Source organism: Microcaecilia unicolor, chromosome 13, assembly GCF_901765095.1.
Source record: "Microcaecilia unicolor chromosome 13, aMicUni1.1, whole genome shotgun sequence".
NCBI classification, from domain to species: domain Eukaryota; kingdom Metazoa; phylum Chordata; class Amphibia; order Gymnophiona; family Siphonopidae; genus Microcaecilia; species Microcaecilia unicolor.
This window is the reverse complement of record NC_044043.1, coordinates 15132739-15152306: the sequence shown is the minus strand read 5'-3', so window position 1 is coordinate 15152306 and position 19568 is coordinate 15132739. Positions and strand designations below refer to the sequence as shown.

The 19568-nt window shown below is 41.2% G+C and overlaps 1 protein-coding gene across 5 annotated transcripts in view; it reads left to right on the top strand.

Moving 5' to 3' along the window:
- The window catches only part of BCL7B (BAF chromatin remodeling complex subunit BCL7B), a 122532-nt gene that overhangs the window by 51142 nt on the left and 51822 nt on the right, over nt 1-19568 (top strand). For 4 of the 5 annotated variants that reach the window (XM_030222471.1, XM_030222467.1, XM_030222468.1 and 1 more), the window contains exon 3: nt 9974-10075. The exons of the other annotated variant lie outside the window; for it this stretch is intronic. In XM_030222471.1, the coding sequence (XP_030078331.1) occupies nt 10019-10075 (57 nt within the window). In that variant the 5' untranslated portion in view covers nt 9974-10018. The remainder of the gene's footprint in view (nt 1-9973; nt 10076-19568) is intronic. 5 annotated transcript variants of the gene reach the window in all.

Here is a 19568-nt window from a genome sequence, read left to right as displayed (position 1 = left end):
GACTCTCATCTTTTCAGCCTTACTTCCTCACTGCGACACTTCAGGGCTATCTGTTTTTGCCTTCAGGCTCACAAACATTTCTTGCTTCTTCCGTTCAGCAGCAGTCTTGACGGAGACAGGGATAGACGCCATCGTTCAGCAGGGGTTTTTCAACCTTCTATATGCGTTTCTTCCGTCAACTCACTAGGTGCTGTCTTATATTTAAAAAAAAAAAATAAATAAAAATTCCATCTTTCTTCCATATCAGGCTTTATTTGGTCATCAGTTTTGGCTCTGCTTCAGTAGTTCTTTCTATGCGGCGGTTCATTTTTTGTTGGTTTTCATAAAGGATTACTCTCTTTTCTCTTCTCCTGCAGATTGCAGTTTTTTCCTGTTTCTGAGTTCCGATACGGCCTCGTCCTTTTGGAAGTTCTCGTTTACTTTAAGGTTCTTAGTCTCCTTCGCCCGACAGGCCGAAATCCTCTTCAAATCACAATCTTAATCTTTCAGCTCTCGTAGGTCTTTTTTTGGGCTGTTTTTTCTTCTGGTGTCCTTTAAGGTTTTTCCTCTTAAAGCTCTGTTTTCTAGTAGCCATTGTTTTTTCTTTAAGGTCTTTCTCTTAAACCACTGTTTTCTAGTAGCCATAACTTTTTCTATAAAGTTTTCCTCTTCAAGCAGTGTTTCCTAGTAGCCATTGCAGCAAGTAGATCTATGTATGGAATACTTCTACGGTTGGTAACTTCTTTTCGGTCTGCTCTTAGTTTAGAGTTTTCACCTTTCCCAATCGTTTTTTTCTTATTGGTTTTGTCCTTCTAGCCAGTAGACGTAAGGGTTTGATTGTTTCTAACCCGCTATATCTCGATGGATCAAGAAAATGAGAATTTCTATTTCTCTTCTCACTGAGAGGGCAGTTCCACAGCGTATTACAACATATTCCGCAACTTCAGAAGCGGGCTCTATTCTTACTACAGCGATTTTTGGTGCTCTCGGTGCACATTGGTAAGGTGGCAACTTAGTCCTAGTTTCATTTTATTTTGCTCATTGGGACACACTACATGGTAGTTGTCGCCAGGTGGCCTATGCAGCATGAATATTTCTCTGCAGTTTTCATAGGGTCCCTCCCTTCAGATTACTGCTTTGGTACTTCCCATCAGTCCAATCCTGGTCCGGTCCGGAGGGACGCTAAGGAAGGAGAAATTAGATCTTACCTGCTAATTTGCTTTCCTTTAGTCCCTCCAGACCGGACCAGGCCCCTCCCATGTTCTCTCAACTCTTTAGCTTCTTTTATTAAGTAGGAAGTGTATTCATTCCTTTACGATTCGTGGAACAATACTATATATATATACAAAACTTTACGTGGTCCATACCACTTCTCTGGTGGTTGCTGGTGAGCTCAGTTGCTGGAATCTATATATAAAACCTTAAATACGCCATACCACTTCTCTGGTGACAGTTGTTGCTGAGCTCAGTTGCTGGAATATCTATAAATCTTAAATATGACTTACCACTTTTCTGGTGAGAGTTGCTGGTGAGCTCAGTTGATGGAATATATATAAAATCTTAAGTGGGCCATACCACTTCTCTGGTGAGAGTTGCTGGTGAGCTATAAGACAAGTGAGCCATACCACTTCTCTGGGGAGAGTTGCTGGTGAGCTATATTACAAGTGAGCCATACCACTTCTCTGGTGAGAGTTGCTGGTGAGCTATAGTACAAGTGAGCCATACCACTTCTCTGGTGAGAGTTGCTGGTGAGCTATATTACAAGTGAGCCATACCACTTCTCTGGTGAGAGTTGCTGGTGAGCTATAGTACAAGTGAGCCATACCACTTCTCTGGTGAGAGTTGCTGGTGAGCTCTGATACTTGGCATTGCCGAGTGCTTTGTGGCTGCTAGGATTCCATACGGCACAGAAGGTCTTTCTTTCTTTCTTTCTTTCTTTCTTTCTTTCTTTCTTTCTTTCTTTCTTTCTTTCTTTCTTTCTTTCTTTGTTATTCAAGTACTGAGGCTAAGGTCACATGGCCAGGGCTCCTATTGGCTCTCTAGAGTCAAAGTTTTTCTCAGTCTCCACCTGCTGGTAGGCAAGCACAACCCATCAGTCCAATCCTGGTCCGGTCCGGAGGGACTAAAGGAAAGCAAATTAGCAGGTAAGATCTAATTTCTCCATTGTTAATTGTACAATCATTTTAAAATGATCTTTCAGAAAATAAAGTGTCAACAAACACGGTTGTTTTAATTTAAAATGAGCTTTTCTAACCAGACTGTAAACCTGAGGTTCCAACATCAGAGGTGAATCCAAGATCATACCCAGAACTTTAGAAATTCTTTCTACATTCAACTGAAAACCATCATTATCTATAATCACCTTGGGAACTTTGGTAAGATCCACTGAAAACCATTGTATCTTGGTTTTATCAGTATTAAGTCTTAATTTAGACTTGACAGAACAATGTTTTATCCTATTTATACAAATTGTGGATGAAGCAGAGTCTATAACTTGATTAATAGGAACTAAAAAGAAACTTTTGTTTGCATAAGACAACAGGATTTCACCAGATATTAGAGAGAACTTGCCGAGGGAACTCCATGTATAAATTATACAAAAGTGGAGAAATAGGAGAACCCTGAGGAATTCCACACGGAGGTTCCAAGGGTAATGAGAAACAACCATCTTTTAAAACTAGATACTGTCTGTTCTTCAGGAAAGGTTCAAACCAGTGATGTACTGGGCCACTAAAACCAAACTCTCATAGCAGAGTCAGTAATATATCATGATTCACAGTATCTAACACAGCGGAGATGTCAAATTACAATAGAATCATCTCGCCACCACTACTCAAAACACGTCTGACCTCGGATATTAAAAACAGTAGTAGTGACTCAGTACTATAGAATGATTGAAAACCATGCTTGGAATTGTGTAAAAGGTTATGTTCATCTATATAGTTGGATAACTTGAGAACCCACTACAAATTCTATTAACTTGGCGAGAAATGGGATATTCGCTATTGGCCTAAAGTTTGAAATTGCAGTTATATCCCCATTAAGTTGTTTAATGATTGGAGTAAGAACAATATTTCTTATATTTTGTGAGAACCAACCCAGCTTTAATGCATTATTTTTTATTTTTTTTTGTTACATTTGTACCCCGCGCTTTCCCACTCATGGCAGGCTCAATGCAGCAGGCAATGGAGGGTTAAGTGACTTGCCCAGAGTCACAAGGAGCTGCCTGTGCCGGGAATCGAACTCAGTTCCTCAGTTCCCCAGGACCAAAGTCCACCACCCTAACCACTAGGCCACTCCTCCACTCCCAAACAACAAACAGAACTAACCATTATTATTATTAGCATTTGTATAGCACTACCAGACGCACGCAGCGCTGAACCATGTCAGTAGTTCAACGGGAGGATCTCTCAACAAATAAGAGGAAATAGGATCATCCAGTGTGCTTTTTTTTATTTTTTGTATAAATGTGAGACAAGTATTGATGTTACTCTTGGATAGCAGCAGTTTCCATCTTGCTGGTTTCCCATAAATCCCATTTTTTGCTCAGTCTCTTATGATGGAGTCATGAACATTGACCTTAGCTGAGACTAGAGAAGTTTGCAGTTCTATGGATGTTCTTCTGGGATGTTATGTTCACGGATGAGTTGTCGCTGTGCCCTTGGAGTAATTTTGGCAGGCTCCTGGGAAGATTCACCATTGTTCCAAGTCTTTTTTTCAATTTGGAGATAATGGTTCTCACTAGGTTCAGTGGAGTGCAATAGCTTTGTAACCTTTCCAGACAATTTTGCTTTTTAATTCCAAAAGTCAGAAAAACTACAGCAACCATAATTGGACATACTACAATGACTAGACAATAATACCAATGAATAATTTTTATACTGCAAACATTGAACATAATAGCCATACTGGGTCAAACCAGTGTCCATCTAGCCCAGTATCCTGCTCCCAACAGTGGCCAATCCAGATCACAAGTACCTGGCAGAATCCCAAAGAGTAACAGGATTCTGTGTTACCAATCCCAGGGATAAGTAGTGGCTTTCCCCATATTTGTCTCAATAGCAATGGACTTTTCCTCCAGGAACTTGTACAAACCTTTCTTAAAGCCAGATAAGCTAACTGCTGTTACCACATCCTCCGGCAATAAATTCCAGAGCTTAACTATTTATTGAGTGAAAAAAATATTTTCTATTATTGGTTATAAATGTACTACTATGTAACTTCCTGGAGTGTCCTAGCCTTTGTACTTTTTGAAAGAGTAAAAAATCGATTTGTGTTTACCTGTTCTACTCCACTCAGGATTTTGTAGACCTCTCTCACATCCCCCCCTCAGCCATCTCTTTTCCTAACTTCTTAAGCCTTTCCTCGTATGAGAAAGAGTTCCATCCCCTTAATCATTTTGGTCACCCTTACTTGAACCTTTTCTAATTCTGCTATATCTTTTTTGAGATACGGTGACATAATTGCACGCAATACTCAAGATGAGGTCACACCATGGAACGATACAGAGGCATTATAATATTCTTTGCCTTATATAAAACAAAGATTCTCTGGTTTGGCTTAGACCACTCAATTATTCCACAGACTATTTCAATAAATAACGGATGTTCAAGTTGATCAGGAACAGAGTATTGGGTGTAATTTTGGACTCCTCACTCTCAATGGAGTCTCAGATAAAGAGTGTTGTACGCAAAGCATATTTTAAACTTAACTGTGTTTGTTGCGTTCTTATTTTTTACTTGAACATTTTAAAATTATCATGCAGTTGTTGATTCTTTCACTACTCAATTATGGAAATTCATTATATATAGGTTTAACAATCAAACAAATATCCAGACTTCAAATGATTCAGAACTCGGCAGCCAGGATAATTTTTCGCTAAGTATGATGGTATTTCTCCATTGCTGGTTAGGTTACACTGGCTTCCGGTGACAGCTAGAGTTCAATTCAAAGCAATGTGTTTTGTATTTAAATCTTTATATGAAACTTGTTGTTCTGCTGACTTTTTAGGAACTTTTAATATTTTAAATAATTTTGCTTGGTTAAAGACATGCAATTTTTTATTATTGGCTTTTCCGTCTATTAAAGGTATTCTCTTTAAAGCACTATTCTCTAGGTCTTTTCTATTTTCTGCAATTCTTCTTTTCAAAAATACTAGGACTAGGGGGCACGCAATGAAGCTACAAAGTAGGTACATTTAAAACAAATCAGAGAAAATATTTCTTCGCTCAACGTGTGATTAAACTCTGGAATTCGTTGCCAGAGAATATGGTAAAAGCAGTTAGCCTAGTCGGGGTTTTTATTTTTTAATTTATTCTTTCTATTTATAATATACAAGCATTAACTTGTTACATGCAACTTAGGGAAAATACAGCTTTTCCTCTTACACAGAGTAAGGAAGAAAAAAAAAAAAGAAATTAAGAAACTTTATAATACCATATTTATCCCTTCCTTAGACCACCAATAATCGGGAGAGTGATAAGTAACACAAGGAGATCCAATAGGTATATACAAACTGAAAAGTAAAGCCCAAGCCTTTTTTCCCCACAGCTAAATTTCTTATACAGCCAATTAAGCAGATGCTACATTCCCAGACACCCTCTTCAGGTCTATAAAAAGTCTAAGCTGGTCCGGTACAAAGAAAACATATTTCACTCCCAAATACTGCACTATACGTTTACAGGGATACGCTAGAAAAAAAGTAGCCCCCATAGTCTTTACTTCTTCTCTCATGTTCAAAAAACTCTTTCTTCTATCTTGAGTGGATCAGGTAACATCAGGAAATATCCATAACTTTTGTCCACAAAACGTTTGATAGGCATTCTTGAAATACAGTTTCAAAATCGCATTAAAATCTTGCTCAAATACAAATGAAACCAGTAATGTGGCTCTGTTAATTACTTCGGGGTGGAATCCTATTGTAACACTAGTTTTGACTCTTTTCCTAAGGATTTGTTGATACTTTAAGAGGTGTTTTTGTTGTTTTTTCCTGTTTTCTTATGGTTATAGTTTTATTGGCTGTTTCTCTGTGTTGGATTTGGTAGTGTTCTCATTATTGTGCTGTTGTATAAAAAACTTTAATAAAAAAAAAAAAAAAAACAACAGACCTGTCTTAACAGAAAACGATAATACTGAAGTGCCTGATCATAATGGAGGCGAGTAGAGGAAGAGCGTGACTTACGCCAAGCCCTTTCAGCTGGCGCTTCGAAAGTTGTAAATCTCCGTTAAACCAGGGCTTGGATTTAGCAGATAAAGATGTAGTTGTACAGTATGGAACATAAGGTGCTACAGTAGCATGAAGGGTGACATTCCAGATTTCTGATTGAGTAGTTAGGAGCAATTTACAAAACTCCTTTGAGAAGGATAAAGTCAGAGATAGTATTGTAGTAGGGTCTACTGAGTTGAAATCTAAAAAAAAGAGGAAACAGGTGCACAGATTGGTAGATCAATTTAAGGTGCAAATCGAAAGAAGCAAGATAATGGTCTGACCATGGTAAGACAGAAAACTTAAAATTGGAGAACTCAAGAGGTGAAAATGTGTGAGATGGCACTAGGTCAAGAGTATGGCCTGCTGAATGGATGGAAAAAGGAACAAGTAAAATCAAATTCAAACATATCACCACCGTGGAAAGCAGTCTGCGAAGTACCTCAGGGATCACCATTATCACCAATACTCTTCAACATGATGATGATTCCACTGGCACAGTCGTTATCCAATCGTGGCCTTAACCCATTCATTTACGCAGATGATGTTACAATCTATATCCCCTTCAGACATGATCTGACAGAAATAACCAATAAAATCAACTATGACCTGAACATCATGGACTCCTGGGCAAACTCATTCCAACTGAAACTGAACACGGAAAAAACACATTGCCTCATCTTCTCCTCTCAACATAACAAGTACAAACCCACAACCATAAATACCCCAGGACATACCCTCCCTACCTCAGACAGCTTGAAAATACTCGGCGTCGCACTCGACCGCAATGTTACTCTCGAGAGCCAAGTAAACTCTGTAACAAAGAAAATGTTCTATTCAAGGTGGAAGCTCAAACGATTAAAACCTTTCTTCCCAAGAGCAACCTTTCGAAACCTAATACAATCAATGATCCTAAGCCATGCAGATTATTGCAACGGAATCTACGCGGGTTGCAAAGAACAACTCATAAAAAAAACTCCAGAACGCCCAAAATACAGCAGCCAGGCTCCACCACTTCACCCTATTCCGATATTTATCTTTCTATAACTTTGCTTAGACCTTTTGTTTTTGTCTTCATCCAGAATCTTTTTGTAACACCAATTGTATCTATCTCCTGGAATGGCGATGCCATAACAGGTGCTTGTAAGCCACATTGAGCCTGCAAATAGGTGGGAAAATGTGGGATACAAATGCAATAAATAAATAAATATTCAGCAAAACACGCTTCGAAAGTGCCAGACCCCTTCGAGAAAAGTTGCATTGGCTCCCAATCAAAGAACGGATCATCTTCAAAGTCTGCATCTTAGTCCACAAAATCATATACGGTGTAGTCCCAGGATACATGATAGACCTTATAGATCTACCAATAAGAAATAGTCAGATCGTCAAGATCTTACCTAAACCTACATTACCCAAATTGCAGAGGACTGAAATACAAAACAACTTACGCATCCGGCTTCTCCTACATAAGCGCACAACTATGGAATGGCCTCCCAAAAGCTGTGAAAACAATCCACGACCACCTGAGCTTCAGGAAATCACTAAAAACCAACCTCTTCAAAAAGGCCTACCCCAACGACCCAACGTAAACCTCTTCACCCAGCAACACAGCATGACTATGATCGTACTGGACAACACGCAATCTTCATCCCTTCCGACCCTCCACATATACCTCATACGATCACTATACAACCTTGTATTTGTTATCAACCGACTGGGCAAACACCTTTGACGGTACTATGTAAGCCACATTGAGCCTGCAAATAGGTGGGAAATATGGGGTGCAAATGCAACAAATAAATAAACATGCTGAAAGAGAGAAAGAGAGTTAACAGAGACAAGGATCATTTGTCTAAGGGGTGCCAATGGCTTATTCATATGAAAACTCAAGGTCCCCTAAGATAAGCAGATTAGGAAAGCATATATTAGCATCAGTGAGGCATTGAAAAAGCGTTCCACAGTAGAGGATGAAGGAGAAGGAGGGAAATATATAAGAAGGAAATAAAGAGGTGGGTTAGCATTTAAGTGAAGTACAAGTGAATCTAGGAAAGGAAAGGCATCATAGTTGAGAGATAAAAGAGTTAGCGTAGATGGGGAAAGGACCGCAACACCTCCACCACGGGAACTGGAATCTACCAGAGATACAGTGGCATCCTGGGTTGAATTTTATATTTATAAATTGTTGGTTTCTCCCACTGAGATTTGTAGGGCTGTTACTTGGTCTACTTTTGTACTCCTTCTCTAAGCACCATAAACTGGATATGCGAGCCAGAGAAGAAGATACTTTTGGTGCCTGAGTCCTTGTGGCAGGGGTTTCATCATCTCGCTCACTGTGAGGATGCATTGCTACATTTCTAATATAGTCTGTTGGACAAAAAGGAAGGAAACATTTGGTTTTACCTACTTATTTTCTTTTCTTGAGTTAACCAGACCAGTCCAGAGGTCCATCCGTTCATCATGCTTCTGGTTTCATAGTTTTTCTATTCTGTTGCTTAGATCTTTTGTGACACCAGAGGTTCCCCCGGGAATTCTTGAGTGAGTCCACCTTATGGTTAAAGACTCAGAAATATTGGAGAGCTGGGGCTGCAAAGTGCCTCTTATAGGGCAGAGCTTATGTCTCTGTCTCCATCTGCAGGCTAAGGGACATAATCTGTGTGTTTCTAAGCTGGTCTAGTTGGACTCAAAGAAAATTATCAGGTAAGACTTTTTTTTTCTACTTAAGAAGCTGCTGGAGGATGTGACAAAAGCAGTTAGAAAAAGGTTTGTATAGCGTCCTGAAGAAAGGGTCCATAAACTGCTATTAACTAGGCAAATCCAGTACTTATCTCTTGGGAGTAAATAGCATTGAATATATCTATTTTGTGGGATTTTGCTATGTACTCTGACTTGGATTGACCACTGGTGGAAACAAGATATTGGGCTGATTGGAAGTTTAGACTGATCTGGTATGGCAATTATAATAAACCTTGGTTACCAAAAGTTTTGGAAACCTTTAAAGTTAAACAGTTGTGGGACAGTAATTATCAGGTGTAGTTTGTACAGGAAGTTAGATATTTATTATTAACATCAAAGCAGTTACATTAAAATCTTGTAAAAACATCATATACAAGTAATTAAAAAAAAAAAACAAATTTTGCCTTATTTGTTTTCTGTGCTTTTGACTGATGATGGATATGGCATAGCTCATAGTACTGGCTAAATCAAAAGATGCCATCTCCAATATTCAGAGTAGTGCAAAGCTTCGCTACTTCCACAAGAGATCCAGAAGCAAGTAGATGGATTATACTGGGTTTTGTTAGGCTAAACCATGTGAGTACCCTAGGTGGATAGATTAGGGAATCATGAGCCAAGGAAGCCACAGTTCAAATCCTCTTTCTTCCACTGCTGTTTCTTGTGACCTTGAACATTGCCTTTGGTACAAGATTAGATTGTAAACCTTTACTGTACCTGACTGTAACTCACCTTAAATTCAAATTTGGAATTGAGTAATTAAATTTAAAAATCCTGAAAATCCAAATGATAGTGTCACAGAATGCCTTTGTGGTACTGGAAATGAAGTGGGGTCCCACAAAGGCATCAATTTGGAGACAATAGAAGGAGACCCGCATGATGGCAGGTTGCCAAGCAGCTGTAGTGTGTACCGAGAAAACCTTCTGGGACATGAGATCCAAATATCTTTCACACACCAAAACTACTCAGACCTGAAAACAAAGGGAACTTCAAGTGGACTGTATGTATATGGACAGGTTTGTATTGAAAACACCTAATATTATGGCTTCCAAACCACAGAGAAAGGAGAGAGAAAGAGAGACGGGGAAGACAGCTGAGACCAAAATGATGACGTCAGAGCCTGAGGAAGTGGATACCTCAACAATGGACATTCTAAAAGAGGTAAAATATCAGTAACAATGGTCTTTGATGAGTAGCTAGGTAACATTTTTAAAAAAATGTTGTTTTTTTTTTTTTTTTGGAAAGTACTAGCCAGTAAATAACAACAAGAGCTGCAGCAGAAGAAAGTCTCTTTGGCTGAGGACTTGATTAGATATTTAAAAACGGAGGTGGACAGACTGAATAAATAGTGCTTTATGTTAGAAGATCATGTGGAGTTTATTGAAAACTAGTAAAAAAGCCCCGTTTCTGATGGAAATGAAACGGGGGCTAGCAATGTTTTCTTCTGTGTGCATGTGGGGGTGTGTGTGTCCCTGCCCTCTGGCCTCTCTCCCCTCCCCCCTCTGAGTCCTTCACTGTTACAGAGCCAGCGATTTGATTTCGTGCTCTGCTGTTTTCCTTCACTGACTGTGTTACAGAGAGGGCGGGGCAGACACTCATAGGGAAACCGGATATCTCGCCCCCTTCACACTTCCGGCTGGAGGCTTCATAGAACGTTGGTGTTGCCTTTTATATAGAGAGATAGGGTGGTAGAAATAATGTGGAGCTTCTGTGGATTCTAGAAATTGCTATGGGAGGAGTTGGATCTCCTCTTTGTGAAATTGGAAGTTGTAATTAAAAGAGCACACAGAGTAGTATATGTGTAGAACATAGAAACATGTCCATCCGTGCCATCTACTATCCCTTCCTCTCCCTTGGCCGTTCCATGAATTCACCGCTTTTTCCGTGAAGAAGTGTTTCCTCAGGTTACTCCTGTTCCCTTTCACTTTCATTGTATCCTCAATCATTTCAGAGCTTCCTTTCAGTTGAAGGAAACTCACCTCCTGTTTATTTATACAGCAGGGGTATTTAAATGTCCTTTTCATATCTCCCCTCTCCTGCCTTTCTTCCAAAGTATGCATACTGAGATCTTTGTCCCCCATACAGTTTATGACGAAGACTACTGACCATTTTAGTAGCCGCCCTCTGGGACTGACTCCATCCTGTTTATATTTTTTGAAGATGTGGTCCCCAGAATTGTACACAGTATTCTAAGTGGTCCTTTTACTAATCTGTGGAAAAAGGGGGCCTGCGCTAACATCAGCACATGCTTTGGACATGCACTGAGGCCCCCTTTTTACCGCACGAGTAAAAGGCTGGGTTCTTTTTTTTTTTTTAAAGAAATGCCTGTGCAGTAAGTGAACCACTTATCACGTAGCAATTTTAGGGGGAAGCAATTACCGCTACCCATTGAAGTGGCGGAATGGGCTCAACCGTTAACCTGGCAGTAACTGGGCATTGCCTACCACCAGGTAAACACTGGCGCTTCAAGACTAGAAAATATTTTTGTAGTACTAGAAATGGCGCATGCTGGGGGTGGGAACCACTTTCGAGCTGCTGCGGTAGCCCAGCGGTAGTTCTTGTTCGGCGCGTGTTAAGCCGCAGTGGGTTTACTGCCCCTAAAGGGCCCCTAAATGAGGTCTCACCAGATATAGTAAGTCTGTTAACCATGCAAAGAATGATAAAATTCAAGTAGCATATGGAAATAGAGCACTGCTTTTTCAGGAAGTTCTGTTTTTAAGTCCATGATAGATGAAAAAAAATGACATCTGTCTGAATCAAATTATTTAAAGGAAATATGCCTTAATCTGTCGTTCAAAAAACCACATCTTCATGAACACCTAAAATCAGGAGTGAGTGTGGTAGAGGCCCATGCACTGAGTCATGGTACATGTGGTAATAAAAGAAGGTGTTTTGTTGTTTGTTTGTTTCTTGGCGAATGTTTTTAGGAAGAGATAGTGGACCACAACAAGCAATCATATAAAGGCAGATGTGCCAAGTTGCACGCATTTGACGTGTGACACAAGCAGTCGGGCCCTATGTCCAGCTCACATGCTTAAAGGGCATGATCTCATGCATTGGCGTCCCCCCCCCCCCCCCCCCCCCACACACACACACAAAATACGGTATCTCTTCTTGCTGCAATTAATCTGTGCATTGTTGGAACTAGTAAATTCCAGGGGGCCTTCCTTCAGCTGTGTCCCGACCTTTCTGAAGGAAAGCCCCTGGGATTGGCTTTAAGCAGCTTGCTATTGCTGAGAGTGCTAGCACTTCACATGCAGATTAATGGCGGTAAGAAGAAGAGGAGAGGTACCGGATTGTTGAGTGGGGGGGCGGGGAGGACAAAGGAGAGAGGTGCTGCATGTGGGGGGGGGGCAATGAGGGAGACAAGTGCTACATCATGGGGGAGCAATGAGGGAGACAGGTGCTGCATTGTGGGAGGGCAACAAGGGAGACAGATGCTGAATCATGGAGGGGAGCAAGGAGGGAGAGAGGTCAGGTAGGGAAGAGACAGGGCATGAAGAAGGAAAGAGGTGCTTGACTTGGAGGGGAAGGACAAGGAAGGAGAGAGGAGCCAGGACCTACGGAGAAAGAAGGAAGAGAAGAGAGGTGCTGTTCAAAGCAAGGGAAGAGAGAGGAACACTTGCTGGACCCTGGGAGGACAGAGGGCGGGAAGAGAGAGGGAGAGATGCTGGCCAGGAGAGAGAGACAAGGAAGAGAAAGAGAGATGCTGGCACGTGGCGGGGGGGGGGGGGGGGATGGAATAGGGACATAGAAGAGCTATGTTGGACACAGCAAGTATAGGGACACAGAGATGGGCGATACTCCATATGGCGGGAAGATAGGGGCGATGCTGGGTCAGATAGATAGGGATGCAGAGGGAAGATGGATGGTGAACATGGAGAGAAAAGAAATACCAAATGGACAAAGGGACTCTGTCAAGACAGTTAAAAGAAGAAAGAGGAAAGCAGAAACCAGAGACTAGGACTAACACAATAAGAAAAATCAAATGACCAGACAACAAATGTAGAAAATAGAATTTTCCTTTCTATTTCTTGATTGGAATATGTCAGTTTTTAGAATGTGCCTTTACTGGAACTAGTTTTAGACATGGCTGGGGCCTGTGAGAAAAACCTCACTTATTGGTAAATCTACAGCATTGGGATAGATCACCCTTGGTGTCTCTGTACTGTGTTGATAAACTTGCCTTGCTAGTTCAAAAGCTCAATGATATAAACAATGACAACATTATCACCCGTTGTCTAATTGAGTAAAACAAAAAATTAAATCAAGCAACACTCTTTATTTACTGTTAACATAGGAGTGCAGCACAGGATGATATTATAGTACCATAAAATGTCAAATTGTTAATGCTTCTTATATAAAATATGAAGTTTTTGCAGTTTTGAATGAGTCATCTTCTTAGAAAAAAGGTTTGGACAAGTTCTTGGAGGAAAAGTCCATAGTCTGCTATTGAGACAGACATGGGGAAGCCCTGGGATTGGTAGCATGGAATATTGCTACTATTTGGGTTTCTGTCAGGTACTTGTGACCTGGATTAGCCACTGTAGGAAACAGAATACTGGGCTAGAATGACCATTGGTCTGACCCATTATGGCTATTCTTATGTTCTTAGTATAAATAATGTCTATTATTTTGGTATTCATTTCCATCCATTTGATAACTTTCCACTGCTTGCAGGGCTTCTGAATCTGTAATGTGTTTCAGTTGTGCTAAGAATGCATTTGCAGCTGAGTCATCTGCAGACTGATTTTCACCGGAAGTCGCAGTTATGCCAAATCTCTTCTTGAAACAACCCAGCCATCCTTTGCTGGCCTGAAAGGATTCATTTCCCTTCAAACCATTGTTAAACTTTTTAGCTTGAGCCTGCAGGATTGGGCCACTGATTGGTATTTCTTCCTCCCACTGTTGACTGAACCATATGCTCATTTCTTTGTCGAAATCTATATTTGCACCTCGTGGGATTTTGTGTTCATCCATTCTGTGGCGAGCCTTCCCCAGTACTGTAGTCAAATGGTGAACACATTAACACTGTCGCGTCTCTCGCGCTTGCCGCGCTCTCGAGGACCTTGGCATACTTTCAGGCTTCTTCCCCAGGAGCACGGGGTTTGTGAGTCCATAGGCCACTACCGTGGAGCGGCAGTGGCAGGCAAGATCACCTTCCAGGTAGGGATGAAACAAGACTGGACCGTAACCCCGGACTGGAGTTCTACACCGGAACACTCGGAACTGGAACGCACCGGACGGGTGCGCACTGGAGTGGGGCCCGCTGGACTGGACACACTGGAGTGGCCCCACTGGACTGGAACATACAGGAGTGAAACCCGCTGGACTGGAACACCCTGGACCTAGGCTTCACCTACACTTGACCGCCTTTCCCCGAGGGTTGAGCCCTCAGGTTCTGGCAGCCGGTAGGACTTACAGGAAAACCCGGAACTGGAACTTGCAAGCAGGAACAGCAGGAATGAAGATCCAGGAGTGCCCCCTGGCACCTAGGCGAAGGCAAGGCAGACAGGCAGGGACTGTCCGGGTTCTGGCAGTCGGCAGGTTTCAACACAATGACTAGTAAACTGTACCCAGGCTAATAGGAACGCTATACCCAGGCAAACCAGTCATACACAAGAAACATACACAGAGCAAACTCAGGAGACTTAGTAAAGCTATACACCAGCTAACCACAAAGCTGTGCCCAAGCTAACAAGTCATGCACTGGAAACATACACAGAACACTAGCAAAGCTATACACAGGCTACAAGCCACACGGTGCCTAAGCTGGCTAGTCAAGTATTAGGAACAAACACAGAGAACTAGCAGAGCTATGCACAGGCTACAAGCCAGACGGTGCCTAAGCTGGCTAGTCTACACTAGGAACAATCACAGTCTCGGGATAGTGGCTAGCAAGGGCGGCTAGTCTACCACTAGGAACAACCACAGTCTCGGGATAGTGGCTAGCAAGGGCGGCTAGTCTACCACTAGGAACAACCACAGTCTCTGGATAGTGGCTAGCAAGGGCAGCTAGTCTAACACTAGGAACAATCACAGTCTCGGGATAGTGGCTAGCAAGGGCGGCTAGTCTAACACTAGGAACAATCACCGTCTCGGGATAGTGGCTAGCAAGGGTGGCTAGTCTAACACTAGGAACAAACACAGAGAACTAGCAGAGCTATGCACAGGCTACAAGCCAGACGGTGCCTAAGCTAGCTAGTCTAAACACACACAGAGCACTAGCAAAGCTATACACGGGCTACAAGCCAGACGGTGCCTAAGCTAGCTAGTCTGAACACACATAGAAACTCACACAGAGCAAACACTGAAACAGTGTACAGAGCACTCTATACACCAGGACCTTTAGATGAGATGCAAAGGCCAGGACTGTAGTCTCCAAGTGATTAATAAAGCCCTTCAACACCAGAGGCACAGCTGCAGCAATCACCTTGCAACCAAACAGAGGCTTGACACACAAAGCAGTCAGCCCATAGGAAGGAACAGCGGGAGCCATCTTGGATACTGGCAAAGAGGAGGAGGCGGCAGCCATCTTGGAAGAGGCATAGCCCACACAGGTGAGGTTCAGTAGGGCAATCAGCACACAGAGCCAGAGAGAACCTAAGACAGACACAGAGACAAGCAGGAGCCAGCACAGACACTGACTCCCAGAAACAGGGTAAGTCTGAGGGTTGTCACGGCCACGGACGTACAATCACACTAAATCTGTTAAACCAACTTTGAAGTGTAGATTCAGATATTCCCATCTCCGACACCACAGAGCTTGGGTTTCACCATGGTTTATTTTTTCTATAGCAGCCAACTTCTCTTCAATAGTACATGTTTTCTACGTACCATTTGTACTAACTTCACAAGTGTGCAATTACACCAGCCTTGTCAAATGTCACACACAGAAAGGAAGTAGAATCTTGTTCCAGGAGCTTGTTTCCTCTTTGTGTCTCATCACTACATGTGCAAGGCCACCCATCTCGTACCAATGAGCACGGTGTCTTATTTTTTTAAATTTTGGATTCATATTAATCCCGTAGCTTAAGCGATACTGTGAGTTAACAGACCTCATACTGTTGGATCTCTGTGTATTATTTTCAGTATAATACCAAACAATGGGTTCTATAACAAAATGGTTTTGAAAATTACTTCCACTTACTAATAAAACCAATATTCTATATTTAACATGATCCTTTATTAATCTTGAAAAAAATCTTTAAAACCTGATTGTTTTTATCAGCAGTCCTGCATTCAGAAACTTGACTCTGTGAAAAAAGTAAAGTTTGTACTTAGAATTTATAAAAGATGTTCACAGTTTAAGCTTCAGTCTTTCCAAACATTTCATATGTCAAGTTGGCTCCACATTTTAGAGAGTGTTCTGTAGAAGTTTCAACTCTTCAGGCCTAATCGAGGCACGCTATGTCATCAAAGGTTAAATGCCTCCCTAAAGTTCATACTACTTTTCAATACTTGCCAAAGACTTAATGAAGCATTCCAAATCACTCCAAAATCTGTAATGAATACAACATTACACAGTGTTTAGGGGATCAGCAATTGGAGAGCCATGTTGATTCAACATTAACTCCTCTGTGTCTGACACTACATGGGTCCATGTTTTGCCAGCGACGTCCTCAGGAGTCCAGACTGGATTAAAACATATCATATGCTACTGCTCGTAATAATTCCTAAAAAATGTAGTGTAATACTGTATTGAGTACAGGTTTGGAGTGATTTGGAGGGGCATTTTCAATATGACTTCTAAGTCCAACTTTGGACGTTTTGCAAAAAACATCCAAAATCTGAATAGGAAAGAAGGTCATTTTCAAAAAAGAAAAACGTCTCTCTTTTTTTTTTTTTTTAAATTACTGTTTTGAACAAGTTTTGTGATTTGGACATTTGTTTTGTGGTCCATTTTCAGGAAAAAAAAATCCAAATGCAAAACGCACAAAATCAAGCTATTGGGATGTAGAGGGAGCTAGCAGTTTTAGTAGACTGGTCCCCCAGACATCCCAGGAAATCAATAGGGCACCCTAGGGGGCACTGCAGTGGACTTCATAAAATGCTTCCAAGTATATATGAGCACCCCCCCCCCCCCCCAAAACCCACCATCCCCAACTATACACCACTACCATAGCCCTTACGTAGGTCAATCTCTGTTATGTCCTCGCCGTTGTGAGGCCCAGTTGACCTTTCTTTGTTGTTTTGAGTGAGCCTGGGGGCTAGGGATACCCCACATGTGAGAACAAGCAGCCTGCTTGTCCTCGGAGAACGCGAAGGTACTTACCTGTAGCAGGTATTCTCCGAGGACAGCAGGCTGATTGTTCTCACATACCCGCCCACCTCCCCTTTGGAGTTGTTGTTTTATTCTTTATTTGCTTTTCATATAACTGGGGCGGGAACGGACTCGCAGGCGGGAAGATGGTCGCGTATGTGCGGTGTGTCCGTCCTGCTGGCTGTTGCAAAAGTTTTAGATTTTGGAAAATCTTTCCGTCCTGGGGGCTGCCGTGGACGCCAACCCACATGTGAGAACAATCAGCCTTCTGTCCTCGGAGAATACCTGCTACAGGTAAGTAATTTCGCTTTATCCTAAAAAGGAAATAAAATCTTGCTCTAACACCACTTTCTTCAGGAAAATTTAAGGATGGTAGTAAAATTACCCAGCTACAAGTTCCCACATGGTATTAAAGAATGCTTTAAGTTCCTGGCTTAATAATCCCCACAAACATTCATCTCTTATATTCTTTTCCCATTGACAAACAGGATAAAATCAGGCTTAGAAGGGATAGAAAAATACCTACTGTACCCAAATATATGACACCTGTAAGCCTGAAGACCATTGAAGTGGTGTACATTCAGATACTGTAGGCATTTTTCTATTCCTGGTGGACTTACAATTAAAAAAAAAAAAAAAACAGCTGAAGTGTGTCCCCTGCTCTAACCATTAGGCTACCCTTCTGCTCTGCATGGACATCTATGTGGCCGTTTTATAAGGTGGACTTTCCTATGCTACCACACAGATGTTCATGTCCCTTGATCTCCCCGTTCATAATTTGGACATTTCAGTCTGTAAACTGGATGTTCATGCTGGACGTTTCCAACACATGGGCGTCCATCTCACATGTATTTTGAGTAGAGTGATGTGTGTTAGTCCACTTTAAAGGTAATAAATAGAAATAAAACAGAGAAAAGAAAATAAGATGATACCTTTTTTATTGGACTAACTTACTACATTTTTTGATTAGCTTTCGACGATAACCCTTCTTCAGAACAGAAATAAGCACCCTGTAAAAAGTGTGAAGAAGGGTGTAATATAGGAGAAACAAACCAGATGCTAAAATCTAAATTTAATCTACATAGACATCATATGAAAAATGTTAGTGCCAACCAGGATGTCACCTCTTGGGACACCATTTTACAAAACCAGAACACTGTATCAATAATTTTATGGTGAGAATACTAAAAGGAAACTTTGACAATCCAGGAACGTAAGACCTTTGAAGTCAACATGATTAAATATTTTGACACCCACCAGGCAGTACTTAATGATCTGGGTTTTCTAGCCCATTATAAACCATAAAATTCTACTGCTTTGTCACCCTCTTATTTACCATCCATCTCTCCTTGTCTCTCATCCACCCAGCTCCACCTGTTTCTCAATTTACCCACCCCACTCTCTTCCTGTGAAACTGTCATTGGAATGCTTTGGTGTTTTACTTACATATACTGTTATTTATCAACATTTGCTTATTTCTTATCAGAGGAAGAAGGGTTACCTTCAAAAGCTTATCAAAAAATGTATTGTTAGTCCATTGAAAAAGGTATCATGTTATTTTCTTTTCTGTTTTATTTCTATTTATTACCTTCACATGTATTTTAAATAGGCTGTATCATGTTCTAAAATACATATGAGATGGACATCCTTTTGTGATGTACTGACTTGGACATCCATATTCTGAGGCGGACAACCTTTCTAAAATGCCGTTCTTTACTAATGTCAGTGTGTTTGAAATCCAGTTTTTTTATGTTACAGGAGTTTTTGGCAGCAGTGGCAAGTAAGATGATGGAGTCTATGGATGTTTGCAGTGATCTCCACTATTGCAGCATCCATTTTAGTTTAACATAACAATAGCCATACTGGGTCAGACCAATGGTCCATCTAGCCTAGTACCCGGTTTCTAACAGTGGCCAATCCAGGTCACAAGTACCTGGCAGAAACCTAAATAGTAGCAACATTCCATGCTACCCATCCCAGAGCAAGCAGTGGTTTTTCCCCATGTCTGTCTCAAAAGCAAACTAAGGACTTTTCCTCCAGGAACTTGTCCAAACCTTTTTTTTAAACCCAGATCTGCTAACTGCTGTTATGACATCCTCCGGCAAAGAGTTCTAGAGCTTAACTATTATTTGAGTAAAAAAATATTTCCTCCTATTCCATGTAATTTCATTGTACTTTTTGAAAGAGTAAAAAATCGATTCATTTCTACTCATTCTACATCACTCAGGGTTGTGTAGACCTCAGTTATATAAGCTGAAGAGGCCTAACCTCATTAGCCTTTCCTCATATGAAAGGAGTTCCATCCCATTTATCATTTTGGTTGCTCTTCTGTGAACCTTTTCTAATCGCGCTATATCTTTTTTGAGATGGGGTGAACTGAACTGAATGCAG